Source organism: Bos javanicus, chromosome 22 (assembly GCF_032452875.1).
Source record: "Bos javanicus breed banteng chromosome 22, ARS-OSU_banteng_1.0, whole genome shotgun sequence".
Lineage (NCBI taxonomy): Eukaryota > Metazoa > Chordata > Mammalia > Artiodactyla > Bovidae > Bos > Bos javanicus.
Genome location: NC_083889.1, coordinates 56,241,694 through 56,268,465, shown reverse-complemented (window position 1 = coordinate 56,268,465; position 26,772 = coordinate 56,241,694). Strand labels below are relative to the sequence as shown.

Sequence of the window (26,772 nt, the reverse complement as noted above, 5' to 3'; positions counted from 1 at the left end):
ACCCGCCGGCCCCGCCTCACACAGACACCGTTTCCGGGTTCCCACTGCCGCACCTGTGCTCCGACTGGCCATCCCACCCTGGACACCTTCCCTTCTCCTCTCTGACCCCGCCCCGTCTCACCTCCTCCAAGAAGCCTCCCCAGAGATACCCTCCCAGCTTCCGCCCCTGCGAGGGCTCTAGCCCCTACAGCCCTGAAAGCCCACGCTCCTCCCAAACCCAACCCCAACCCCACTGGATGTTCCTAGTTCCCGAGAGACTGCGGTCCCCTGGGGGCCAAGAGAGTGGGGCTCATCGCGTGCCCATCAGTGGGACCTGGTACACATTAAGTGCATAATGCTGATGCTAATTCACTTCAGTCGTGTCCGACTCTGTGCGACCCCATAGACGGCAGCCCACCAGGCTCCCCGTCCCTGGGATTCTGCAGGCAAGAATACTGGAGCGGGTTGCCATTTCCTTCTCCACTGTACGAAAGTGAAAAGTGAAAGTGAAGTCACTCAGAAATTGAAGTCACTCAGTCGTATCCAACTCTTAGCAACCCCATGGACTGCAGCCTACAAGGCTCCTCCATCCATGGGATTTTCTAGGCAAGAGTACTGGAGTGGGGTACCACTGCCTTATCCGTAAGTGCATAATACAGACGGGCATTTCACGGAGAGGCTCTGGACCACGCCCCTGCCTCTGGCCACACCCCTGGGCCGGCGGCAGGTCTGGGACAATGCACAATCGTCACCATTTTCACTGCAGTTAAGGTCACTTATGAAGGGCACAATACTCCCCACAACTCACAGGTACTGTCTTTACTGGGTGAGAACCCTGAGGCTGAGAAAGAGGAAGGGGCCTGGCCAGGGGACACAGCCAGTGACGTCCCCGGCGATGCTCGGCCCCCCCAGACAGGGACTTACAGCAACTCTGTGCAGGGCTCCGTGTTATTCACCAGGACCTGGAGCTCGGAGCCCACGTGGAGCTCACTCCCGTGGATGGTGATCCTGGTGCCCCCTGCTTTGGGGCCCATGGCAGGCTCCAGGGAGTGGACCAGGGGCAGCTGTGGGGAAGAAGGCAGGCCGTCAGGCCCCAGGCCAGCTCGGACGAGCCTGGTAGGGTGGGGGCAGGGGCAGGGGCAGGCTGCATTCCCTTACCACGTAGGAGAAGCGCTCCCGAGACCTGCCCTCCTTGGAGGCGTTCACCGTCACCACGTCCGAGAACGCCTCTGGGGCTGGGCCTGTGGCGCACACGATCCTGGGTGGGGGAGGCGAGTCTGGTCAAGGAGCAGCCGGTGGGGCCTGGGGGCCAGGCAGGCGCCCTTTGGCTTCTTCCTCGAACAATGCCCCGCCTCGACTCCCAGGACGTGTGAGCCCCGCCTCCTTACACTCAGCCCCCCACCCCCCACTCAGCTGGGACTGGCACCTGGGCCAGGACACCCGCCGGCGTCACCCTTGTCAAAATCCTGAAACAATTCCCAGCCAGCTGGAGAACAGCCACTGAGTTCCCAGGTATCACCCTGGTGCCCAGCTCCTCTCCGGGACTGCCCTCCCCGAGTCTACCACAGTTATGCGACTAGTAGACCGGATTGGATAGATGGTCTTCTGTCATCGTTTAGTCGCTAAGTCATATCTGACTCTGGAACCCCATGGACTGTAGCCTCCCAGGCTCCTCTGTCCATGGGATTCTCCAGGCAAGCATACTACAGTGGGTTGCCATTTCTTCCTCCAGGGGATCTTCCTGACCCAGGGATTGAACCCATGTCTCCTGCATTGGCAGGCGGCTTCTTTACCGCTGTGCCACCAGGGAAGCCCAAGGGGATATTTGAAAGTTCTCCAACCATGAGAACATCTGCTGGGCTGGGGGACTGATGCCCTTATCTGCAAGCCTGGCTTACGGCCTCCGGAAAGGAAACCGAGCTCAGTCCCTGCCCATTACGCTTCCTTGAGCCCGTCTGGGCCGGGCCCCACGGCTGCAGGCCCCAGGTCTCTGCACACACCAGCAGACCTGCACTTTCCTAACAGCAGTTTTTTCCATCAGAGCGAGGCTTCTGTGGAAGCAGGGCTGCTCAGGGGAACCTGGGAGGGCTTCCTGGGGGAGAAGGCTCTGGAGTGGTGAAGCAGGGAAGGACAGGACGCATGGCAGGAATGGTCTGAGCAAAGTCTGGGAGACCTGGGAGTGAGTGACTTCTGGGGAGCAGAAGGGATCCAGGGATGGCGGAGTGGTCGAGGGCAGAGGAGAGGGTGGGGGGGGTGAGGAGAGAGCAGAGGAGCAGCTGGCACTTCCAGGTGGTTGGGAGCTGCAGGTCACTGAAGGGCCCCCGGGACCACCCTCCACTCACTCCTCCGACACCGTGTATCTGTCGGCCAGTGGCTCACAGGCCACACCGCCGATCCACACGCCGTGGGCCACGTCGCTGAACCGCCGGCCCAGGTTCCTGCCGCGGATGGTCAGCTGGGTCCCGCCGTCCAAGGGGCCGCTCAAGGGCTCAATCTGCCAGGCGATCAGAGAGACGGGAGGATGGGGCTCTGAGGCTGGGGTGTCCGGGGAGGTAGGGCAAAGCAGACCCGCCACTCAGGGGAGGCTCTGAAAGCGCTGGCAGGTCACCAGGGCTGCCAGTGGGGACGTGTGTGTGAGACACGCAGCCTGCCTCGGGGACACCAGTGCGCAGGTACAGAGCCAGTGCTATTGGAGGAGCGTCTCCTGGGGATGCTGAGGTCCAGTCCCCGTGGCCATGGGAACCCATGTCTGACCACGTGACCCTAAATCCCAGGTAGAGCCAGCTGGGCCTGGGACGGGCAGGTGAACCAGGCTAAGGCAAACAGAACCCTTCCCCGCGACTTTTTCTTAATTGAAAATGAGGCTCATGGGTTACCCCAGTTTTCCCCTTATCATCAAGGGTTCCCAGACCTCGCTATAAAGACACTCGACCCCAGCCTCTCCTCCACCCCAGACTCCAACACACCCCCCGTGCCCGGCTCGTTCGCAGCCCTCACCACCTTCTCTATGCAAATCGTCTCCTTTCTGATTGATGTCCCCCAACCCCAACTGAACCATGAGCTCCGTGAAGACAGGCATGTGTGTGTTCACTGCTGTGTCTCCAGCCCCAGGATGGGGCGACAGGGGGGAACTGGCACCCAGTGGGTGCTCAGTGGGTGACACAGCGTGTGGGGGCCCGGGTGTGTGCAAACACGTGAGCTGCGGGTCCCTGAGCCCGTGTGGGGCGCTGTGTGTGTGCACATTCAGGTGTGTGGGTGTGACAGGTCTCCGAGGCGGGGGTATTGGGGGGTGGAGTGCTTACCGCTCGGATCTCGGGGGCGGGGCAGGTGCCAGGCATGGGCTGCAGGGTGCCCCGCGGGCGGCAGCCGTCGCTCCACACACACAGGTGGCCCAGATCCTCGCGGCCCAGGCACTGGGAGCAGTCGGGGCTGCCTACGGCGCAGTTGTAGACCTCCACTGCAGGAGACACGGAGCCGGCCCAGCTCAGCTGGGTCCTGCTTCTTAAGAGTCAGGGCCCAGGAAGCTCTTAGTACCTTCTCCAACCCCCAGCGCCACCCCAGGGGGCTGCTAATAATAAGCACAGTGCAGCCACTGCCCCGTTAACAGTCATCCACACAGAGATCCTATCCAGTGGGGGCTGTTTATCAGCTCCACTTGACAGATAAAGAGATGAGGCTCAGAGAGGCAGAGTGACTTGCCCAAGGTAACACAGCCTGTGAGTGGGAGAGCTGGAGTCACAGCCAGGCCCGAGTGGGTCTCCTGAGCCCCCAGCGGAGCTCTGGGATGCTAGGGAACCACTGAGCAGTGCGGGCTGTGCAAGCCTCAGGCTCTCAGATGGGCTCAGGAAGAAGCGCAGGGTGGGTTCCCAGAGCATACAAGCTGGTTCTGGGGCTTCTGTCTGGGACCTTATAGTACAGAAGCGGGGCAGGGTATGGGGTGGATGTGCACAGGCCCCCCCCTCCTGCTAAACAGGCCCTTGGAGAGTTGATTCGACACGTGTAATAAGAGCACGGCCACCCCCCACCATCTAGGGGCGCAGACTGTGTCCCAGACAGCCCTGCAGGGCCCTGCATGTATCGTCTCAGCAAACCCTCGCCCCTGCCTCTGCAACCGGGCCTGTGCCTCACGGGAGGACCCTGAGGCTGAGAAAGGGCAGGTGAGTGCTGGGGGGGCAGAGCCACGGGCATGCGGACGCCCCGAGGGTGTGGTGCCAGCCCAGAGGAGCGGCTCCACAGTGAGGTGCGAAGTGAGCAGGCCGGCAGAGGCGGGGCTGGGACCTGAGAGACAGCGTGTGTCAGGGAGTGGTGGGGGGATACCCGAGCACTGGATGGAGCCCCCCAAGGCTGCGGCCATGGGAGGCTGGGGGGCACCTCCTACCTGTCATGGGGTCAGGGCTGTCCAGGAACCGGGCCGGTCGCCCCTTCAGCTGGAGGCTGAGTGGAAATACCTGGCTCTTCTGGGTCGTGTGCAGCTGCAAAAGATGGGGAAATGCGTGATGGGTGTGGACGCTGTCTGGGTCTCTGTTGGGGGGAAGGCACATCAGGGGAGAGACGAAGGCAGGGCCACTGGGGACAAGGGGACCAAAAAGCGGAGGCAGAAAGGAAGGCGTGCATGTATCTGGACTCGGGCCGGCCTGCCCTTCCCCTCCGCCGTGAAGCCCCGCCGCTCACCACCACGTGTTTGCAGCGTACAGCTGATTCGTTCACCCACACAGCCTCGAAGGTCTCCTCCAGACCGAAGCTACACTCCAGGGCTGCACCCTGCGGGACACGGGGGTCAGGGGCATCCAAGCAGCACCCACCGCCCCCCACCTTCTTCAGGACGCCAGAGACTGCTGTCCCGAGGCGCAGGCGGGGGCTCTCTCCCTGAACTGCGTCTCCTCCAGAACGTTCCTTCCTGGCCCAACATCTGACAGAGGCGGGGGCGGGCGTGGGGTGGGGGGTACACACGAACACCCAGAACTCCGGCCTGACGCTCTCACACCTCTGAAAACCTCACCGACAGCTTCCAGCGGCCTCACCCCGGGGCCTTTCACTCCGCTGGTAAAGCCGCGACTTTTCCGCACGACCGACACTTACAAGGTTCATCCCAGGAGACTCCGCCTGCCCTGCAGCCTCAAAACCCCCCACGGCCTGGGATCAGGTCACACAGGACGCGGGTCAGCAATGCACACGCCGTCCTTCCCTCAGCCTTTGTCCAAGTCCATGCTTCCCTCCCAGCAAACCTCAACACAGCCTTCAAAATCCAGCTGAAATGTCCCATGTTCCAACAAAGGCTCCCAGACCGCCCCTCACCCAAATCATGGGGACACCCCTCACTTGAGCATCCATCCATTTGGCAGTGAATATTAGGGTGTGTGCTGGGGGGCTTCATTAAGCTCCGACAGCATTCCCCAACCCTGCATACCAAGGACCTCCCCTATCCTCTGCCCAGGCTCTGTCTACACCTGTCTCTCCACCCACTGGGGAGGAGGTGGCGGGGCTGGGTTTTTGGGCCCTCTGACACCTCCAGGAAGATGGCAGTTGAAAGAGCTCAGGCTCAACCTTAACACAGGCCCACTCAGGTCCGAAGTCCACCTCTGCGACCTCCTAGCTGTGTGACTCTGTGCAGGTGGCTCCTCTTCTGAGCTGTGTGGGTCTCTAAACTTAGCAAAGGAAAGAGACTCCCCTACTCTGCAGGACTCTAAGGAAACTGGACACCATGTGTCTTTAGTGGGTTGTACACTGTGGGCACCAAATATATGCTGGCTGAGATCAGTACACAGGAAGTGCTCAATAAATGCTTTGCTGGGGGCGGCAGGGAGAAATAAACAGGGCCAATTCCCCAATGCCATCTTGCCCTCAGCCCAGCACAGGCCCCCCGGGAGCAGCCATCAGTAAATATTTGCTGAGTGAACAAACCCAGGTTTCAAGAGGGCTAGGCCAGCCGCGTGGCAGGACTTCCTGTTTATGTCCCTGTCGTTGGTAGATGTGTTACCCTGAGGAGAAAGCAGGTCGGCCACCCCCTGGCCCTGCCCCCTCCCCGCTTCACTACGAAACTAACACAGGGAAGTGGCTGTTGACAGGCTGAGAACTCCTGTATCCCTGCCACGCTGAGCTGGGTCTCCTGAGCCCCTGGGCTCACAGCAGCCGGCCAGCCTGTCTGGGGTTCTGCCGGGTGTGAGCTCTGTGGATTGGGCTGCTGCAGAGCCCAGGCAGAGTCAGAAGCAGGCCCAGGGGAAGGCGGGCCAGGATCACTGAGGCCCCAGGAAGGCAGACGGGGGCCCCCCAATTACACTCTGCTCAAAAGCAGGAGGCAGGACCCACACTCAAGCCCTGGGCCTCCCTGACCCAGGCTCCGGAAGCCCAGGGCAGCAGCATGGCCTTTCCCCCCTCCGAATGCCCCAGAAGCTCTGCCCTAACCACCGCAGGGAGGAGCCCCAGGACTGAGGGCACGGCCCCCACCCCAGCCCCAGGACCAAGGGCACAGCCCCCCCAGCCCTTCACAGGGCACATCCCCTGCCATGACGAGGCTCCCGGCACGTGGCCCCCACGTGTGACAAGTCGTCAAGGGCCTCAGCTCCCCCGGTGAAGCGACAGATGGTGAGTCCCCGAGAGCTGGGGAGGGGGTGGCTGGCAGGCGTCCAGGACTCATCAACACTTCCCACCCAGGACGCTCCTCCAGGAGAGACCCAGCAAGGGGCGGCCTCCGTTCCCCCAGCCCAGATGGGTGGGTGGTGGGTGGTGCGCAGGCAGGGAAGGCTGGTGGGGGGGGAGAGCACTGGACAAGGAGTCCAGGGCTAGGGTGCGAGTCTAGCCCGATGCCATGTCCCTGGAGGCGTCTGTTCCCCTCCTGCTTTCCCTACCGGGACGATGGGGATGGGGCGGCCAAGGGGGTCTCAGGCCATTTTCCAGGGAAGACGTGTCGGCCTCAAACTAGGGGGTGGGGGGTATGTCCAGGGTCACAACCCAGCCTAGGGGCAGGGCAGGGTGCACATGGACAGTCACCCACGGGCTGCAGCACTGGGCAGGGGCTGGGCCTGTTGGGGGGCGTCACAGGGGAGAGGGTCTGGGGGTCCCGGCCAGACCCTCCTTTCCTGCAGGAGCTAGGGGCAGCTGGCTGTCCCCAAGGCCTGTGCCCACCACCCACCTTCCTTCCCCCTACCTCCGTGCAACCAGGGCAGGGCTTTCTCCAACAGAGCCCAGAAACTCAGAGGAAGAAAACCGAAGCACGGGACTTCCCGGGTGGTCTAGTGGCTAAGACTCCGAGCTCCCAATGGAGGGGGTCTGGGTTTGATCCCTGGTCAGGGAACTAGATCCCACGTGCCGCAACTAGAGATCCTGCACGCTGCAACTTAGACCCAGGCAGCCAAATAAATAAATAAGTGGAAAAGCAGAGCATGGGCGGTGGGCCCCGCCCCCGCTTACCTGGAAGAAGGCGGCGCTGGCCAGGTGCACCGGGATGCTCTGGGAGCCGCCGGTGGGCATGGGGGCCAGGGCGGAGGGCAGGATCTGCGGGCACTCCTGAGGGCTCTGCAGTCAAAACACAAGGAAGCGGGGCTGACCTGGGGCATTCTGGAGGAGACGGGATTCACGACCACCCCAGCCAGCCGGCGCAGTCCCATCTCCCTGGGGAGGCGCTGGGCAGCCCATGCAGTGAGGAAACGCTACTAATAAAATGACAGCCGCATCCACCACCTCCCACACACCACCTGACCTGATCCTACGAGCGGGAAGGTGTATTGGCCCCATTTCACAGACGAGACTGAGGCATGGAAAGAGGCAGTAACCTGCCCAGTGGAACCGAGTCCGCATGGCCACGCCACGGAGAGCCTCTGCAGGGAGACCTCCCCGGCTCTGGGCCTCATCTTTCCCCAGTTGTAAAATGAGGCACTGCACTCACTTTCTGAGGCTCCCTCCAGCTCTGGAATTCCAGTTTCCAGATGGACACACGATGAATGATTCACAAAAGAGGAAACCACAGACTTCGGAGAGGCCCATGAGAAACAGGGTGTGAGGTTGCACACCCCTCCCCACTGCCCGGACGCATCACGAGCCCTGAGCTGGAGGCCTGGGCATGCGCGTTCCCGCGTCGGGTGTGGAGTCACTGCTGTGCAGTCACTCAGTCGTGTCTGACTCTCTGCGACCCCGGAACTGCGGCATGCCAGGCTTCCCTGTCCCTCCCTACTTCCCGGAGTTTGCTCAACTCAAGTCCATTGAGTAGATGATGCCAACCAACCAGCTCATCCTCTGCCACCCCCTTCTCCTCCTTCCTTCAATCTTTCCCGGGTTCTCAGGCCAGAGACTGAGGCCTGAGATTGAGGACCAAGGTGAGAGACTGGGACCCAGGGTCTTTTCTCAGTATTGTTAATCAGACAAGGAGCTCCTTGAGGGGAACCTCAGGGGCCCAGCATGAAACCAGAGCTTGAGGGACACCAATGCTTCACTTATTATCGTTGACCATGGTCATAAACAGCGACCACGATAGCGACAGTGGTTAGCGGCCGGCGCCCACAGCCCTCCACATGCACCTGGAGAGTTCTGAGCACCCTGTGCTGTATTAATTCACCAAACCCTCCTCCCAAACGCCCTGTGAGGTGGGTACCACCGTTATACCCACTTGACAGACTAGAACACTGAGGCACAGAGAAACAAAGTGGTGTGCCCAGTACGGGCACACTGGCAGACCCTGCTGCTGACCCCCAGGCCAGACACTGCACCCAGACGATGAGTTTCCCCGGAAGCGCTGCCTGCTGCCGACCATAGGGGCCAAGGAGGCCGCCCGGCCCGGCCAACGCTGCAGGGCTGCAAGGCAGGAGCTGGTGTCCGGCTTGCTGTGTGACACGCAAGGCCGTCCCTCCCTTGAGCTGCTGTCCTGAGCCGTCCCATGTGTAAGCCCCGTGGAATTTCGGGGAATGGAACCCACATGTTTCCAATCGGGTTTCACTGCCGCTGCCAGGCCGCTTCACAGCTGGCCGGGGGCCCTGCGGCTGCGACCCTGGCTCCGGCCCAGCCGAGGGAAGGTGGCCAGCAGGGGCTGGAGGCGTGCGGGTCCAGAGGAAACGACGTGGGACCATCCCCGAGGGCCCTACTCTCCTAGATCCTCATAACCCACCATGGATGCCTGTACCTACTCTCCAGAGTGGGCAAGTCTGGGAGAGTGTGGGTGCGCCTCTGCCCTCTTTCAGCACCACCCGGAGGGTCGCTAATCTCCCCTGGGGACAGCTGGTCCAAGTGTGCCTGCATCTCCCCGCCCCCCAGGCCTGTGGTATGGGAGGACTGACCCTCCTCCCTAGCCCCAGGGATGGGCAGGCACCCAGGCCTGTCCTGGGCTCAACGATTGGTTCGGGGAGTGGATGTGACCCAGTTCCCCTGGAAAAATTCTGCAGAACCAACGAGAAGGAGGGTCTCCTGGGATTGCCAGGGATCAGGACCCCACCCGGGGCTGCTAAGGCGTCTTGCGGCCAAGGGGGAGGGCCTGCCGGAGCGCGGAGGCCACCTGGAGGGGCGGGGAGGGCCTGGTGATGCTGGGATCCAGCTGAGCCCGAAGGGGATGCCGCCCCTGGGACTCTGCACTCACACAGGCCGACTGGCTCTGCTGCGGCCGTGGCCAGCGGCTCGCAGAGCACCGCGGCCTCCTGTCCCATTCCAAGCTGAACCATCCAAGCCTTGGAGACAAGCTGAGTGGCTTCTCCCCCTTGGCCAGAGAATAGCCTCCAGGCTCAGGAAACCACGGCCCCGACTCTGGGCAGAGCCGTGAAGGCGGGAGAGCAGGAGCTGGGGGGACAGCGAGGCGGGAGCCCCAGGAAGCCCAGATGTCAGCCCAGCACGTGCATCCAAGGCGGGGCCTCGCCTGACTGCACCTGACTCTGCACTGGAGCTCACAGACTCCCCCAGGGTCTTTCCACGTGCGAGGATTCAGAGTTCGGGACCCAACCTGGCCGAGCACTGAGTGGCCCCGCTGAACCCACCCAACCTGCTCCCTCCCTGCCTTTATGCGTTGCCCTGCCCCCCTTCTATACACTGCTCTCCACGTTCTGCCAACCGACTTCTCCACCAGCTCCTAATGAAGCCACCTTCGTAGAGGTTCCCACCCAGGTTCCCCCCACCCAGGGAGCCTGACCCCGGCACCTGCCCAAACCCTTGCCGCTTCTAAGGCCTAAGGTCACCCTGCCTTGCAGAAGCCGCCTCCTCCAGGACAACTGGAAGGGGCGGACGCAGCAGCCTTCTCCACTCCCTTCCCCTCCCTGGAAAAAAGCTGCAGCCCTCCTTGCAGCATCCTGTACCCCCCACTTCCTTCCTCTGGGGCCCATGAGGCAACGGGAAGTCAGGAGACATAGTCCCTGGCTCACGCCTGCCCAGAGACCCCTCCCCGGCCTGGCCTGAGCCCTGCAGCCTCCAAGACGACCGACGACAGACTGGCTCTAAATTAAACGCCGGATTAAGGGCAGGCCAGGCCCGGGCGGGGGCGGCCTCTTCTCCCAGTGGGCTACCGTAATCCTCTGAAACAGGCCCTCTATGCACCCCCAACGCATCTCTGACCTGCAGACCTCGGGGCAGGGGGGTGGGGCGGGGAGGAGGGGTGTCCCTGGGGGCACTGCCCCAGAAACACCTCCAGGCTGGCGAGCTCCTCTGCGTCTGCCGGAACCTGGCAGGAGGTTCCCCTCCCAGAGAAGTCCTCCCAGCAGAGGGGCCACCCATGGTGTGTCGGGTACGAACCTGGTGTCGCTCCAGATCCCCCTTTGAGACAGGCCCCCTTTCATAGACAGGGAGACGGGCACAGAGAGGTGTGGCGGCCTGCCCGGGGTCACACAGCCACGACTCACGCCTCAGGCTCTTGCGTTCATGATGGGGAGGGCAGAACCATGTCTAATCGGCTGCTTCCCCAGCGGGCACCAGGGTTGCTTCCTAGGGATGCAGGACGGGCCTCAGTGACCTCCCTGCTGGGAGCCAGGGCTTTTGGGGGTTACGCTGACTACCTCAACTGTGCCATCTGGAAAATGGCTGGGAACTCCCCTTTCCTGAAGAGATGAGCTGCAGGCGAGAACCTGGTACCTCACCCCGAGCCTTTCACGGCCCTGATACGAGACGGAAGATCCAGCGGGCGGGCCTGACGGGGGATAAGCTGGCATATGACCTGGCACCATCCCGGTCCAGCCATCCCACCCTGGAACCCACTGCAGTCCAGCTGTCCCACCTCAACCAGTCTCAGGAGTCCCGTCTGGTTGTCCCTGGCACAAGGCTGCAACAGCCATAGTGGCTCTCTGGGTGAAGACACGAGGCCACCCCATAAGTGACCACACTCAAACCCGCCGGCAGCAAGGTACATGGTGCCTCGGCCTGTGTCTCTGCCCGTCCCCTACCCTCCCCAACACGCCCGCCCCGTGTAACTGATGGCATGCTGTCCCCTAGCTCAGGGCACCATCAGGCCGGCAGAACAGGAGGACCTGGGAACCTGCGGCTTTAGAGGTCACTTGCTTTCTCCACCCTGTGAGAGCCACAGCAATCCCCAGCCCTGGGGCCCAGTGCCCGTGGGAGACGGAGGCTGGGGTCTTTCGGCTCAGCCCGACTTGGGGAAGCGGGGAGAACACGGGCTGCCAACAAGAGGGGCCAATTCAAGGCCCAAGCCTGGTACTCCCTGATCCATGAGGGTCGCAGAAAACGTTGAAGCTAAAATTGAAAATGAGTATGATGTGCAGGAAGGCGCCTTGTCCTAAAAGGCTGGAAGTGTAAACAGGTGCAGGCTTTCTGGGGGTCAGCTGAGCTGAAAGTATGGGCTTTCACCCCAGAATACCCGTTGAAGAACTGGTCTCCAGAGGACAGTCAAGGCCACGCAATGCCCTGCACGTATCAGAACGCAAAAAAGAAAGAGGTACGCTCAGCACGTCCACCAACAGGGGACTGGAGGGGCTTCCCTAGCGGCTCAGATGGTGAAGAATCTGCCTGCAATGCAGGAGACCCGAGTTCAATCCCCGGGTTGGGAAGATCCCCTGGAGAAGAGAATGGCAAAGGGACTGGTTACACGCACTGTGACGACAAGCCCAGCATGGCGGCGGTTAAAGTTGGAGCCAAGAAAGACAATGTAATGACACGGAAATGTTCTCAACGTGTCAAAAAAAAAAAAGGAACAGTGGAGGCAGAGGGCACCCCTGGGCCCGGCTTACCGTGGGATTTGGCGAGGCCTCACACCGAGACTGGTTGGAGACACAGGCGTGCTGCTGAGCGCACCAGACACAGGGCCACTGTGCCGACAGGCAGCTGGTGCAACTGAAAGACAGGGGCCTCCCCTCAGCGGCCTGGCTCCCCACCCCTGTGCCCAGCAGCGGGGACCTGGGACACAGAGCCCAGCACAGTGAAACGAGGTCTTGCTCAACATCAGAGCTGCCCAGCGGGGCTGGGCATTTTGTAAGGTAACGAGCTCCCCAGTGCAGGAGGTATGCAAGGAGGAGATAGGCAAGCAGGGGACTAAATTAAGCGTAATCAAAGCACTTTTCTCAGCCTCGACTAGCCTGGGTGCTCACAGACACCGGGCACGCTGGGTGATGAGAGTTTGTTGCACAAATGAGCCGTCAGGTGAACAGCCAAGGGTCCCGCCTGCCTCTGCGACACCATCATTTTTCTTGAGGGGGCTTCCCCGAGAGCAAAGCCTCCTGCCCACCCCAGAAGCTAGCCCCGACACCCCACTCACGCTGTGTGTGGGTACACCTGCCCGACCCGGCCGCAGTCGTAGATGGTGAAGCTGGCCCGGACGATGTTCTGCCCCCGGACCCTCACCGACATCTCGACGGTCACGTGGTCTGGAACAGAGCAGGGCGTCCAGGGACAGCAGGACAAGGGGACACGGGGGGCCCGACACCAGCGGCTGTGCCATCCGGAACCCCCCATGCCTGAGAGTCCACCAGCCAAAGGCCCCCATCAGCTGTCCCTGCACCCCGGGCCATGAGGTGCCTACCTTGGTGGGCCGGGAAAGGCGGGAACTGATCCTTGGGCAGGAGGTTGCAGTAGGCGATCTGGTGGCCGAAGGCTGGGCCCGGGACCCGAGCCACCGTGTGGATGCCGTGGCCATAGTCACAGGCCATCTCCATGCCGCTGAGGCTGGGCAGGCTCCCCGAGATCTGCAGGATCATACCCTGGAGGCCAGGGACCCTTAGCTGGGGGTGCAGGGTGTGGGGGAAGGCCGCGCCTCGCACCGCCCCACCCCCACCCTGGAACCTGGGGAGAAGAGGTTGGTCAGTGGCTTTGACTCCAGGGCCACCGGTGATGCAGCCTACGTGGGCCTCAGTTTCCTCCTCTGCAAAGTGAAACCGACCACCTTACAGGGGCCAGAGGCCCTGCACGATCTGGCCCATGGACCTTGGATGCCAGCCTCTTAACACTCAAATCGTGAGTCTTGTTCCCACCCCAGGGCCTTTGCACTGGTGGGTCCCTCTGCCCAGATGCTCACACTGGCTTCCTATTGCTGCTCGGATGCCATCTTGCAGTGAGCCCCCCACCTGATGTAAAATGTCAATACTACCCCCCCACCAAGCTGCTCGCTCTGCACCCCGTCCTCTGCTCTGCTTCCTTCTTCTCCACAGCACTTATTTTGTTTCCACTCTCTCCTCTGGGAGTGTGTCCACCCCTCGAGGACCAGAGGTTTGCCTCTCTTGTTCACTGCTGTCTCCCCAAGTCCAGGACTGTACATGGCACAGAGTGGGAGCTCAATAACACCTACTGTTATTGATGAATGAATAAATGAATGAACAGATGGACAAAGCCCCGGACCACCTGCTTGACCAGAGGGCATAAGTGCAGGACTGTGATGTATAACAATGGGGAGTGGGGAGCACAGGAGCCCCAGCTCCTGTCGGTCATTAGAACCATCACGTGACAGATGAGGATGTCTGCACCAGAGAAGGCTCTGAGGGCAGGGCTGGAGTGGGGGGCACCCAAGCCTGTCTGTCTCTCAGCTCCTGCCCCCTGGAATCCCCTGCACCGAGGCTGTCTGCTACAGGTAAGCAGGGAGCCGGCTGCGGCACGCCTAGGCACTCCTGGACATGGATTGTGGGGCAGGGGGACAGCTACTTGAATTCAACTCCCAGCTTGGGCACTTCCTCACTGTATAATCTTGAGCAAGTCACTTTACCGCTCTGTGCCTCAGTTTCCCCATCTGTATGACGGGGATGTTACGAGCACCCAGGCACTGCTCTCACCATCTGCCTCCAGGTCCCTGGGGCGCCGCACCCAGGAGGCTCCACCTGTCGGGTCTGGGTGCCAGGGGAAGGGCTGCTCTCCACCCGCACCCCTGAGCCCGGAGCTGGGGTCCTGGCCCCCCGCTCTCACCGGGTACTCCTGGTGCACGTCGATCTCGGCCGGCAGGACGGTCATGGCGGGGCAGCGGCCGGGGCCCGCGCTGGCGCTGGTCCAGAAGTGCGGCTGGCTGGAGTTGGCGCAGTCTTGCTGCAGCGTGCACCTGGGGCGCCGGCGCAGGTCAGGGTCCAGGGCGCCCCCACCCCCGCGGCCTCCCGGGCCCAGCCTGCGCCCCAGGGGCCTCACCGCGTCTCCAGGGCGCACCAGCCGCAGTAGGCGTCGGCCGCGCCCACGCAGTCCCCGCAGGTGGTGTGCGCGGCGCACGCGGCGACCTTCACCCTGGCCATCTGCAGACAGAGGCGGGGGCCCAGCTCAGCAGGGGAGGGGCAGCCAGGCGAGGGCCGGGAGAGGCTGGGGAAACTGAGGCTGTCACGGCGTGGGGTGGGGCGGGGAATGAGCCTTCCCAGCAGAGGCCACGGCAGGCCGGAAGGGAGGGGGCGATGCTTCTGGCAGGAGCAGCCGCTCTCGTGCAGAGGCAAAGAGGGGCTGGGGCTCAGCACATCCTGGGGTCTCGTCAGGCTGAGGCCCGGACACACCTGGTGGGACGTCATCAGATACAGGTAGCCGGGGTCCGCGGGGTCAAACTGCATCACGTGGTGCACAGGCTCCCCGTAGGCCACCGTCACCACCTTCCGGCTCACCACCTGCATGCTCTCGTTCAGGTTGATCTGGGGGGGTGCGAAGGAGGGGGGCCGTCAGGGGATGGGGCACCACGAAGGCGTCCCCAGGTAGGGGCAGGCTGGGGACCGGCCCCGGGGATGGGGGGCTGCCCTGAGCCTGGGAGTCTCAGCCTCGGGCCCCTCCAGGACTGGCGGTGGCGGCCGGCCCCCACACTTTGTTCTCTGTCGTGCGCCCCTCTCCCCAAGAACCCCCCTCCCTGTCCTCACCAGCATGTCCTACCCTGGTATGTACAGGGCCGGGCTTCACAGTTAAGAAAACATTCTCTGGGAGGCTGTGGGCATCATGCCAGGGAGTGGGGACCTGGGTTTGAATTCTGGCCTTGACATTTACAAGCTGCACAGGCCCGAGCCATCCGAGTCACTTCCCCTCTCTGAGCTAACGGGGCTGAGGACGGCACCCGCCCCACGGGGCCGTGGGGCATGCTAGGGAAGATGCAGGCGAAGCGCTGCTGGGGCCAGGCCCCGGACAGACGGCAGGGCCACTGGTCTCACCCCTCCCCTCTCACACGCCCATCTCACAGATGAGGAAACCGAGGCCCAGAGGAGCCAAGGGACTTGGCAAGAGTCCTAAAAGAAGATGCCTCAGGGTCACGATGGAGGTCTAGGGCCATCTGACTCCAGATCCAAGGCTGGGGTCCAATGTCCAGGCAGGAGAAAGACCAGGACTAGCTGGGGTCTGGAAGCTTGTCTGGCTGAGGGCCCCTCTGCACGTCCCCCAGAGACCTGACAAGGCTGGTCAGAGACTCCTCAAACTGCTGTTCTCTGCTGATCTCACGTTCCGTGTTGCCTTGTCAAGGCCTGGTCAAGCTCTGAGCTGGGGCGAGGGGGCCTCCAGCCCCCCAGTCCTCCTCCATGGGCTCCAGAGCCTTTCACAGCTCGTCCTGCTTGTGGAATCAATGTGCCTGGCGTGCGAGGCCCTGGCCACCCACCCCATCTTATTCCACGATCCTTCTCTCTAGTCACTAAACCCAGCTCAACATCCAGCCCCCATGTCTTCTCCCCGCTGTGCTCCGGCCTCAAACACCTTCCTCTCCTCCTTGGGCCGGGAGCTGTCCTCCCCACGTCTTCAGCACAACAGCCTCCCTGATGCCCCCCACAGCCTAAACTGCAATTACTCTCTCCCCAGCCTCTGGGACATGCCTCATCCCAAGCGGCCTCTTGGCAGAGTCTGTCCCGGGCAGCTTGGCCCTCTGCATCCCCGAGGCATCCAGCAGACGTGTTTCCACTCTTTCCAAAGTCTACAGAGCACCTGGCATGCTCTGGGGCCTGGGCTGGGGGCTGTGATCAAAGCCTCAAGTAAGGTGAGAGTGGGCAGGAGATGACCGGGCATGAAGCAGGGTGGTGAGTGCAGAGGTCAGGACTGAGGGGCGGGGCAGCCTCTGACCTGACTGGACTTGGATTCCACCCTGGTTCCTGCTACGTGGGCTCCCCTGGTGGCTCAGCTGATAAAGAATCCACCCATGATGCGGGAGACCTGGGTTTGAACCCTGGGTTGGGAAGATCCCCTGGAGAAGGGAAAGGCTACCCACTCCAGTATTCTGGCCTGAAGAATTCCATGGACTATACAGTCCATGAGGTCGCAGAGTCAGACACGACTGAGCAACTTTCACTTTCACTTTCCCCACTATGTGACTTTGGGGCACTCGATTCCCCTCACAGAGCCTCAGTGTCCTCATCTGTGAAATGGGCATCACGGCTCTGCCTCCCTCGAAGCAATGTGAGAATTAAACGTGAGGGTACCCGTGATGTGTCTGTTGAGGCTGGGTAGACAGTGGCGCCTAATAACTGCGGCTTCATGGTGGGGGTGGGGGAGACTCCTGGACAGATGGGGAAACCGCCCCAGGTCCTGCAGCTGGGAGGGCAAGAGCCAGGAGCCGCATGCAAATGTTTGATCCCGACCACAAGCCCCGACCCTCAACGGAAGCTGTGAAGGTGGAGAGGGACCCCTGCCCCTGCTCCCATGACTGGGATCTCCCCCAGGGATGTCAGCGACTGGGGTCCCGGGGCCAAGCAGGCTGGGACTCTGACCCCGAATGCTCACCACCAGCCTGTGGCGTCTGCCCGGGGAAGCTGAGTGAATTGGATTATCAGATCTGAATCAATTAGACCAGGGCCTGGTGCAGGTCGGAACCAGGCCAGACGGCTGACGCTCTGGACAGGCTGGGGGTGGGAAGTAAGTGGCTGGAGGGCCGCCCAGGGTCCATGCCCTCCCCTGGGGCCGCTTAGTAGGGAGACCGACTCCTCTCACCCAGCTCTCGGCATCTCGGGGGCGGGAAGCATTACCTGCAGAAACCAGTCACCTTGGCTGGGAGCTGGGGCATCCTCAGAGGCTGGTGGAGGAACGGAGGAGGAAACGGGGGAAGAGGGGAGACCCCTACTTGCTGGGTTGTGGCCTCCCCCACCCCCCGTCAAAGCCCTGCAAGAGTCTCGAGAGGCTGAACTTTCAGCCTTTGATGGCTGGGGACACTGAAGCCGGGAGAGAACACCTTCACTGCTCCAGGTCAAACAGCCTGCCAAGTGGCAGGGCCCAGAGACGAACACTCCACCGGCTTCTGAAGCTGGGTCCTGGAGGCCCCCAGAGACAGGCCACCTGAGCTCTGCTTCCCTCATCTGCACGACGGGAACTCACTGGTATGAACCGGAGTGGAAGGAACAGACGTGGAAGACGCCGTCTAACCCGTGGGACCCCCACCCCCGCCGAGCACCCTGGCCCAGCCATACCTTCAGCAGCCGCCCGCTGACTGTGCCCAGGAAGACCACGGTGTAGTTGCCCACACTGGCCACGGCCACGGAGGAGAGGCCCGGCGCTCGGAACACAGGCAAGGCCTTCAGCGGCTGCAGGACAGACAGTGGGTGCTGCAGGTGGGCAGCCCCACAGTCCAGCTGTTCCGGCTGCAGCTGCGAGAGAGACAGCACGTCAGACCGTGGTTCCAGAACCTTCTGCAGCTCTCAGTCCCCCGCGGCTGGCCGGGACCTCCGGCCGCCGCCTTTGAGCTTTCAAAGTCCTGCTCCTGCTCTGCACTTGGCTCAGGCCCCGAGGCAAGCAGGAGCGCGTCTCGGAGCCCAGGTCGACCCCTGCCCTTGGCTTCAGTCATGGACCCCTAGCAGAGGGGTCTGTTCTGGGTACATAGAAGCTGGCCAGGAAGGGTCACGTGAGGGAGGCAAGAAGGCCCAGGGAGGCCAGCCTCTGCCCCAACTTACCTCCTGACACCCAAGAGGTGTCCCTCCTGTCTGGCTGGGTCTCCATAGCAACCATGGGGTTTTTTTTCCCTCCGCCCTCCACCAGATTCCTGCTCTGACCCCAGCAACCCCCACTCCCCAACAGGTTACTAGACAAAAGTTGAGGCCTCCCCAAACTGAGGCCCCAACACACATCCCTTCATCTGCCCATGTTACAGATGGGCAGGTCGAGGCCAAGGGTGTCCAAATGCACACTCCTGGCATCCACGTCAGCCCCAGCTCACAGGGGCGGGATGACCTTTTGAAGGTTTCTTCTGCAATTTGCAGAACACAGGCCTCCAGGAAGTGCCTCTGAGAAGGTGACTGTGCAAATCCACCAGGATGTGGACACAGGGTGGTTTAGGAGGGCGGATAGTAGGGATGGACAGGATAGAGTGCATCACCCAGCAGGGAGGGCCCAGCCCGGGTGACACCCCAGGTCCGCATGATGGTGAAGAAGGAGATTCTGGCTGAGAAAACTCACAGGGTGTCACGGGGCCTTTCCGATCAGATGGGTGCATAAACGTTAACAGTCACGACAGCAAATGCAGCACAGGCCACGTTTGCTGGGAACTGACCCTGCACCAGGCCTGTGGTTTGCTGAATCCTGGCCCCACTCTGAGATCCCACGGCACAGATGGGGTAACTGAGGCTCAGCGGGGACGTGGCCCGCTCCAGGTCACCGGCTGCGACGTCAGGCCACCAGGACTGAAGCGGGCAGGACTGGCTTTATGGCACGGCTTCAGAGAGAAGCTTTCCTCCCTTATCTGTGCTTTCCTGCAAGCCGAAGCCACCAATGATGTGCCCACATGGGTTTTGTACACAATCTCAGCTAGTGCTCAAAAGCAAACCATAAATACCGGGTCCTTCATTCTTGGAAAAATAAACACAGCTGAGCCCTAAGCCCAGAGATGGGGTGGGGCTGGGGAGGCCTCCGGGGCCACAACCCACCACGGGGTGGCCTTCCGCAGGAGAGTTAGGGGCGACCTGAGCAAGTCACGTCACTCCTCTGAGCCTCGGTTTACCAAGCTGTGAAGTGGGTACATCTCAGACTTCCCGGGTAAGTCCAGTGGTTGAGAATCTGCCTGCCAATGCAGGTGAAACAGGTTCAATCCCTAGACTGGGAAGATCCCGGACACTTCGGAGCAACGGAGCCCGTGCGGCCCAACTACCGAACTTGTGGTCTAGAGCCTACGCTCTGCAACAAGAGAAGCCACCTCAACGCAAAGCCCCAGCACCACAACGAATTTCAGAAAGCCCGCGCGCAGCAACGAAGACCCAGCACAGCCAAAAACAAATACATAAATAACTTTGAAAAAATGTTAAAAAAAAAAACAACAAACACTGATGCATCTCCAGCGCCTCCCCTACAGGCACCTGGAAAAGACAGCTCATTGTGGAGCGCCAGCATGCAGCGTGGCCCACGGTAAATGCCCCGGAAGTGTGAACTGACACTACTGCTGTTTCAGACGTGATGGTCCCTGACATGATTGTTACCAAGTGGAATTTAGGGGTAAATCATGCCTACCTCAAAAGCTTTCTCACCTGGACCCCCGGGACCACCTTAAGACAGCTGTCTTCCCATAAAGGAGGCTCTCCTGGCCTGCTCTCTGGGCTGACTCTGTCCTCAACATTTCCCCCTGGGACAGAGCTGCAGAGCGAGCCCTGTAAAGGTGCAGAGGTCTCCTCTGCAGAGAGGTCTCAAACCATCCCTCTCTGATGGTTGACGCGATGCTGAGAATAAGCCTCACATCCTAAGCCTCCCTCACGCCCCTCCCAGGGGCCTGAGGAGCGGGCCCGTCCCTTACTCTCCCCTCTCCACTCCAGCCTCGGGCCTCGTCTCTGCCCCTTGGCCCAAGCTGGGTCCCGCCCCAGGGCCTTTGCACGTGCCAGTCTCTCTGCCTCAGATGCCGCCACCCAGACTGCCTTATCATTTTTTGCTCATCTTCCAGCTTTGGACCTACCCTACCTGACAGGGCCTGAGTTGGGGGACGGCCCTGGAAGGCGGCTGCCCGCTCCTTTCCCCAGGGCCCACCCCCTGCAATCCCGTGGCTGCAGGGAAGAGGTGAGGCAGCGAGCAGCCAGGAGAGTGGGCACCTGGGCCCCAGGCTTTCCACAAGGACGCCTTCCCCGGGGGTTGCGTAACTCCTCTTTCCTGGACATGGATGACAGGCGTCATTAAATAATACGTTGTTCTAAAATTAACGTTGCAAACCCTGGCCCAGGGGACGCAAGCTTCCGCCCTGCGTTCTGGGGGCAGGGGTTGGGTGGGAAGGGCCACCTGGGAGGCCCGGGGAACACCTTTGGGGTTTTCCGCAATGGGGGTCCCCAGTCCAGCAGGGTGGGGGGTCCTGGGAACCACCTGGACCAGGGTGATTTGCCAGCCAGGGTGGCAGAGAGGGCCAGGTGGGGCGGCCTGGGAATCTGACTCTGGCCTGCCCGCCCCAAAGCGCAGAGCCATTAATTCTGCACCGAAGGAATTCTCTAAAAAGCCTTTCCTCTGACTTTTTTTTTTTTCTTATCCTAAAAATAAAAAAAAAAAAAAAGTTTAAAGGAGAAGTCACCCGTTGGCTGCTCACTGCGGATTCTGTGATCTGAGGGGGAAGCTGGCTCCCGGCTGCCAGGGGAAATCACAAGGCTTCAACCGCCTCGAAAACGGAAGCTGGATACACACGTCCACCAGGCAGGCGAGCGAGGCCTCTGCTCTTGGGGGGATACGGCCCGGGAAAGGGGGTCAGCGGGCTCCGGGGACCTGGCGGCCGGCCGCCCGAGTGTGGCCTCAGCCGAACTCGGTCTCCAAGGGGTGGCAGTCGGCTCCAAGGTCCAAAATACCGCCTGCCCTGACCCTGTGACACGGCCTGAAATTCCTCCGTCAGCACCGGCCTGCCTTGGAGTCTCTCTCGGCCTTGGTCTTTCACAACACCATTCCCCGGGTGCAGGGGGAGGGCTGGGCGCCCACAGCAGCCTCCTCCAACCCACGGGGGCCACCTTCCCAGCACAGGACTGGCCAGCCCCTCCCTGGCTCCTGGCCGCCCCGGGTGAGCTGGCTCCTGCCGGCGGCTCCGGCCTGGAGTCTCACTTCTCTCTCTGCCTCGCCCCTGGCTCCCACCACACTAGTCTGCCCTTTCTCAAACGTGGCCACGCTTTCCTCTCAGGGCAGCTGAACCTTCATAACGCTGTTCCTTCAGCAACCAACGCCCTTCCCAAACCTCTGAGCCCCTCGAATTCCCCCTTGGCCCTTCTAGTCCCCCTCGTCCTGACCCTTGCCGCTCCCTTTGCCGGGCGTGCCCAGGCAGCAAGCTTTCAGCCCGCCTTCAAGATGCAGCTCAAAAAAAAAAAAAGAAAGAAAAAAAGCCACCTCTCCCCTCCTCTGCACTGCTCACCACTTTGATTCCTCCATAAGCTCCTTTAGGGCAGAGACTGTGCTCTGGGTTTAACTAAAGAAAGGAAACTAATTTTGACTAAAGTGTGAATGACTGCATTCAGCTTCTTCTTTGCCAAGCAGAAATACTGAGAACACCACCGCCCATGCTGGGTGCTGGTGAACTGAAGGAAAAACAGGAGTCAACTGTATGTCGACGGTGTGTGTGACAACACAGGTCTTCGGGGCCAGGCAGCACCTGGCTGCTACTTCTGGTTCCTCTGAGAACCTCAGTTTATCCCTCTCGGAAATGGGATGAGCGGCAGGCGGCTGCTGGCCTCAGCTCTTTTCCAGGAGAGTAGAACACTCCCTCCCTTCTCAGGCTGGCTGGCTGCCTCCCGGGGCCAAAGCTCAGCTCTGCCCACTCTCACATTAGAGCGCTGACATATTGATTTCACTACCAACTGTAATTGTGTTGACTTTTTCTCCCCAGGAAGCCAGTGGAACAAGAGCGTCCAGAGCCTGCTTCTCAGGCCTCCCGCCTCCTGCCCGCAGACCCCACCGAACCTCAGCCCCACGGCAGGTGGCTCCAAGGAGGATGAGGCGTCAACAGCCGACTACAAACCCCAGGGGTTCCGCCCCAGGTGTAGAGGACACCGGCTGTGGGGCCTCTGTGTCTGGGAAATGGGGGGTCCCTTCCTGCCTCGAGGTTTTTGATTGCTATCGAACCCTGATCCTGGGAAGGTGAGGTTTCACCGCCGAGGAGCTGAAAGAACACAGTCACTTTGGGGCGTGAAGAGCAGGCAGCAGGGGGGCCTGCGCTCATCACAAGGGGCTGGGGGCTGGACCGAGACCCTCCCCAACTCTGACACAGCAGCCAGAAGGAGCCTCCACAACTGCAAAGCACTATATGCAACGTGCATCGTTGCTTCAGTCGTGTCCGACTCAGTGTGACCCCATGGGCTGTAGCCCCCCAGGCTCCTCTGTCCGTGGGATTCTCCAGGCAAGAACACTGGAGTGGGTTGCCGTGCCCTCCTCCAGGGGATCATTGCAATGCAGGGATCAAACCTACGTCTCTTATGTCTCCTGCATTGGCAGGCGAGTTCTTTACCACTAGCACCCAAGGGAAGGGTACGCAGGAACTATCTGTACTGTCTTTATAACTTCCTGTAAACCTAAAGTTATTCCAAACTGAAAAGTTAAGGGAAAAAAAAAAGATGGGACATCCTTGGGGGTCCATCCTTCAGAACCCACCTTGCAATACAGAGGACGCAGGTTCGATCCCTGGTCAGGGAAGTAAGATACCACAGGCTGCAGAGCAGCTAAGCCCACACACTGCTACTACTGAGTCTAAGTACCACAACTACAGAGTCCACGTGTCGCAACAAAAGATCCTGCATGAAGCAAGAAGGAGCCCATGTACTGCGACTAAGACCCGATACAGATGAGTAACTAAATCAGTTTAAAAAAAAAAAAAAGGAGGGACCTTCCTGGTGGTCCAGTGGTTAAGACTCCGAGCTCCCACTCCCACGGCACGAGTTCAATCCCTGGTCAGGGAACTAAAACCCCATGTGCCCAGCTGCGTGGCCATCAGAAAACAAATGAAAAAATGCAAAGCAGGTGGTGCCCCTCCCACAGCTCTACAGCCTTCAGGGGGTCCCCAGTGCCCTCAACAGAAACCCAAACTTTGCTCCCGGGCCCTCAAGGCCCTGGTGCACCTGGCCTGCCCCCTGTGGCTCCCCTCAACCCCTGCCCCGGCGGCTCCTTCTCCCTCAGTGTGGACAGGAGACGAGGGCCTGGGAGGGTGCCCTGAGGACAAGACTGGAGAAGCAGGAGCCGGCAGGGCCCAGCAGAGTAGCAGTGGAGGTCTAGTACTCTCACCTGGAGGAGTCCATGGACAGAGGACCTTGGCAGGCTACAGTCCGCAGGGTTGCAAAGTTAGTGAGTGACTAACACACACACACACACACACACACACACACACAGCCTCAAAAGGCAGGCTTCCCGCAGAGCTCAGGTGAGCAACCTCTCCCCCAAGCTTCCTCTGAAGGTCTGCGGTTAAAGGGGAAGTGTCCCTAAGGCCTCCAAGGGTGCCGGTTGGCTCCAGGTTTGAAGCCACCCCTGTGGCCCTCAAACCCAAACTCCTCCCAGCCATGTCAGCCTGAGAGGCCTCCTGGGACATGACCCCACTGAGTGACCCTCCACAGAGCGTAAACTGAGGCATGGGAAACCTGGGCTACTGTGTGCGGGCCCTGGGAAGGGGCAGGACAGACCCAGCTCTGGGGGGGCTGGCTGGGGGTGTAGGGGGCTCTGGCAACAGCCCCCACACCAAGGAGGAGGCTGCCTGCCACCAGGAAAGGAAATACCAGCACCTCCCTGTTGGGAGTCAAGATGCTCACTTCCTGGGGCGGGGGACGTGGGGAGCAGGGTTGGAGAGAACTGCCAACCTGGCCAGAGGACAAGTCAGTCAGGAGGCCTGGCTCTGAGCCTGGGGGGAAAGTTGGGTAAACTGAGGCACGGAGTGGGCAGAGGCTCCCTTAGGACACACGGTGCAGTTATCCCGACCTGGCCTGAATCAGGCAGGAAAAACCGACCGATGGCAACGGGCACAACAGCTTGCATGCGCCCTTCCAAACTTCCGAGAGGCCCGCCTCGGTCTCCCTGACCCCCTGACCTCTGGAGCAGGTGGGTCACCCAGCGCCAAGGGCTGTGCGGATCAGCCAGCCGGGCCGCCCTGAGCACCACAGGTCCACCCACCCCCAACGGGCACCCCTGACCTGCCAGTCTGAAGGGACGGCCCCAGGCTGGGGTCAGAGGCCGGGCCACATTGCCAACCTACCGTGTGCAGGCGCTGAGCACACTCTCCCGGCGTGTTCCCATTTAACAGGCAGAGAAACTGAGGCTCCTGAAGTGCCAAGTCTCTCAACTCCCTGTGGGCTGCCCCACCCTCACTGAGCCTCCAAGTCCTCATCTGTGAAATGGGGACAGGCCCTGCACCCGCCACAGAGGCTCAGCTCACAGCAGCCCCCAATCCTGGGGGGCTAAAACGTTCCCAATTAGTTCTGCAGGCCACCGGGCAGAGACCAGGATGCCCGAGGACAGGAGGGCCTCCCCAGGAGCAGCCGCTCCCCAAAGTCAAGCATCGGAGGCTGGACCATCCATGCCGCTCTCGCCCGGGGCCTGCCTGGGAACTGCTGCCACGGCCGCTGACTCAAGCAGCCCTTGTTTTGTTAGCTGGACGTGGCCCCCTGGACACCCAGCTCCCCCTTCTCGAAGCTGTTTCTCATTCCGGCCCAGCCTGGCCGCGTTTCCAGCCCTCCCCCCCGGGTCCCAGAGGAGCCCAGGATGGGATGGGCAGCCAGGATTCAGGCCAAGGTGGCGGGGGCGGGGGCTTGCAGGGTTTGGCGGGGTTGGATGGTTCGCCAGGGGGGGCGGGGCAGCTCCTCACCCTGGGGGGACGGGTTTGGGTCCCCACTCCTTCCCCTGAAGGGACGAGGGCCAGGAGGAGCCGGGAGCAGCTGTCTCTCCTGGGGACGCTGGGCCCTCCTCCTCCAAAGGCTGAGGGGGCCTGGAGGCTGGAACTCACACCCTCCTCCCCATCCCCCGGGGTGCTGGCCTGGGTCCCAGAGTCATCTTACAACGGCTTGTGACCGCAGCCCAGGGCAGCTGGGGGGGGTGGGGGCGGGCCCTGAGCAAACATCTCTGGGCCGGGTCCCATGTGCTGGAGACACGGAGACATGTCCCTTCTCTCTAGCTGCCAGCATCCCAGTCCAGGGACCGACCCTCAACAGGGAAGGAACCACTTTACAGCTACAGCGACGCAGTAGCACCAGCAACACAACAAGAAAAAGCGGCGATGGTTTCCTGTGTGCAGAGACCTCTGTCTGGAGGACCTCACGGGCCCCTCACCAGATCCTCACGTGCTACTGCTACTGTACAGCAGAGGAAGCTGAGGCACAGAGAGGTCAAGTGACTTGCCCTGGGTCACACAGCCAGAAGAGCCGGACGTGAGCCTCACACCTAGGCAGGCTGGCTCCCGAACCCCACAGTCCCGCCATCCCCCTGCACTGTTGGGGACCGCCAACAGCTGCTGGGAATTTGGCTGCTTGGAGCTGGAAAGGCCCTGGGTTGTGAGCTGGGGAAACTGGGGCCCATCAAGGAGCTGACCACCTCCAGAGGCTCCACCGCCTCCATCACAGATGGTGGAGGGCTCTGAGAGGGGCTGGGGGCGGAGGCGAGCGCCGATGGTGGCTGAGTTCCGTGCCCGGCCCGGCCTCCGCTTCAAGGCCTCTGCCCACGGCCCGCTCCCCCATTATTTACCGATCAGAGCAGAAAGCGCTCCATGATTAACGCCCCACCGGGGCCTCGTGGGGCCTCGTAATGGAGCTGCGAGCTTCCTCCCTCCCCCAGCGCATGATTTATTGAATTTCAGGGTGACGGATGGTGGATGGGGCGGGGCGAGCCTCGCTGGCCCAGCCGATCGCAGGGGCACTGGCATCGCACTGGGGACCCAGGGCTGCCGGGGAGAGTGGGCGGCCCAGGGCCCTTCCAGGTGGCCTGCTGGGCTCAGCCCTGGCCCAACACGGGCTTTGGAGAGAAGGGAAGTGGCCGAGCTCCGGGGGCAGCTGGGATCCACATCCACGCGGCCAGTGCCAGGAGACCTCCCAGGCCTGTGCCCACGCGAGGGGACCAGCTGGTTTCCATGGCGACCCCCACGCCACTGGCAGAGCCGGAGGGGCCCTCGGGAGTCACCTGGTCCAGCCCCAGTGGGGGCTCCCGCTGGCTCCAGGCAGGACTGATGCAGGGCCGGCAGCGCTGGGTCTGCTCCAGAGCCAGACCGCCCGTGTCTCACTCTTTCCCCAAGGCCTTGCTGGCTCCCCGCAGCCCACAGGACAGCGTCCAGACCCTTGGCCTACACCCCAGGCCTCACAGACTTCTCAGCTTCATCTCTGCCAGCCACCCAAGCCATGTTCTGCTGCATCTCTGGACCTCTGCCCCAGCCATGCCCTCTCCCTGGAAGGCCTCCCCCAGCCCTATCCGTCAAAGGCTCTGCTGCAATACCCCCTCCTCCAGGAAGCCCTCCCTGACTCTCTCAGATGAGGCTGGTCAGCATGCAGCTCTGGCTTGGGTCTTCTACCTCCTGTCTTGATCTCCTGCCAGACCATCTGGGGGTTCCTGGAGGACAGGGGAAGAGGCTGATTCATC

At 61.6% G+C, this 26,772-nt stretch overlaps 1 protein-coding gene across 1 annotated transcript in view; it reads right to left on the bottom strand.

Moving 5' to 3' along the window:
• The window catches only part of PLXND1 (plexin D1), a 49,157-nt gene that overhangs the window by 14,008 nt on the left and 8,377 nt on the right, over nt 1-26,772 (bottom strand). Inside the window, exons 2-15 of the mRNA XM_061397140.1 lie at nt 17,709-17,885; nt 14,844-14,975; nt 14,494-14,594; nt 14,281-14,410; nt 12,911-13,088; nt 12,647-12,755; nt 12,123-12,225; nt 7,387-7,491; nt 4,651-4,740; nt 4,358-4,451; nt 3,282-3,436; nt 2,322-2,473; nt 1,138-1,237; nt 904-1,043 (exon numbers count right to left, since the gene is read on the bottom strand). Coding sequence (XP_061253124.1) covers nt 904-1,043; nt 1,138-1,237; nt 2,322-2,473; nt 3,282-3,436; nt 4,358-4,451; nt 4,651-4,740; nt 7,387-7,491; nt 12,123-12,225; nt 12,647-12,755; nt 12,911-13,088; nt 14,281-14,410; nt 14,494-14,594; nt 14,844-14,975; nt 17,709-17,885 — 1,766 coding nt within the window. The remainder of the gene's footprint in view (nt 1-903; nt 1,044-1,137; nt 1,238-2,321; nt 2,474-3,281; nt 3,437-4,357; nt 4,452-4,650; nt 4,741-7,386; nt 7,492-12,122; nt 12,226-12,646; nt 12,756-12,910; nt 13,089-14,280; nt 14,411-14,493; nt 14,595-14,843; nt 14,976-17,708; nt 17,886-26,772) is intronic.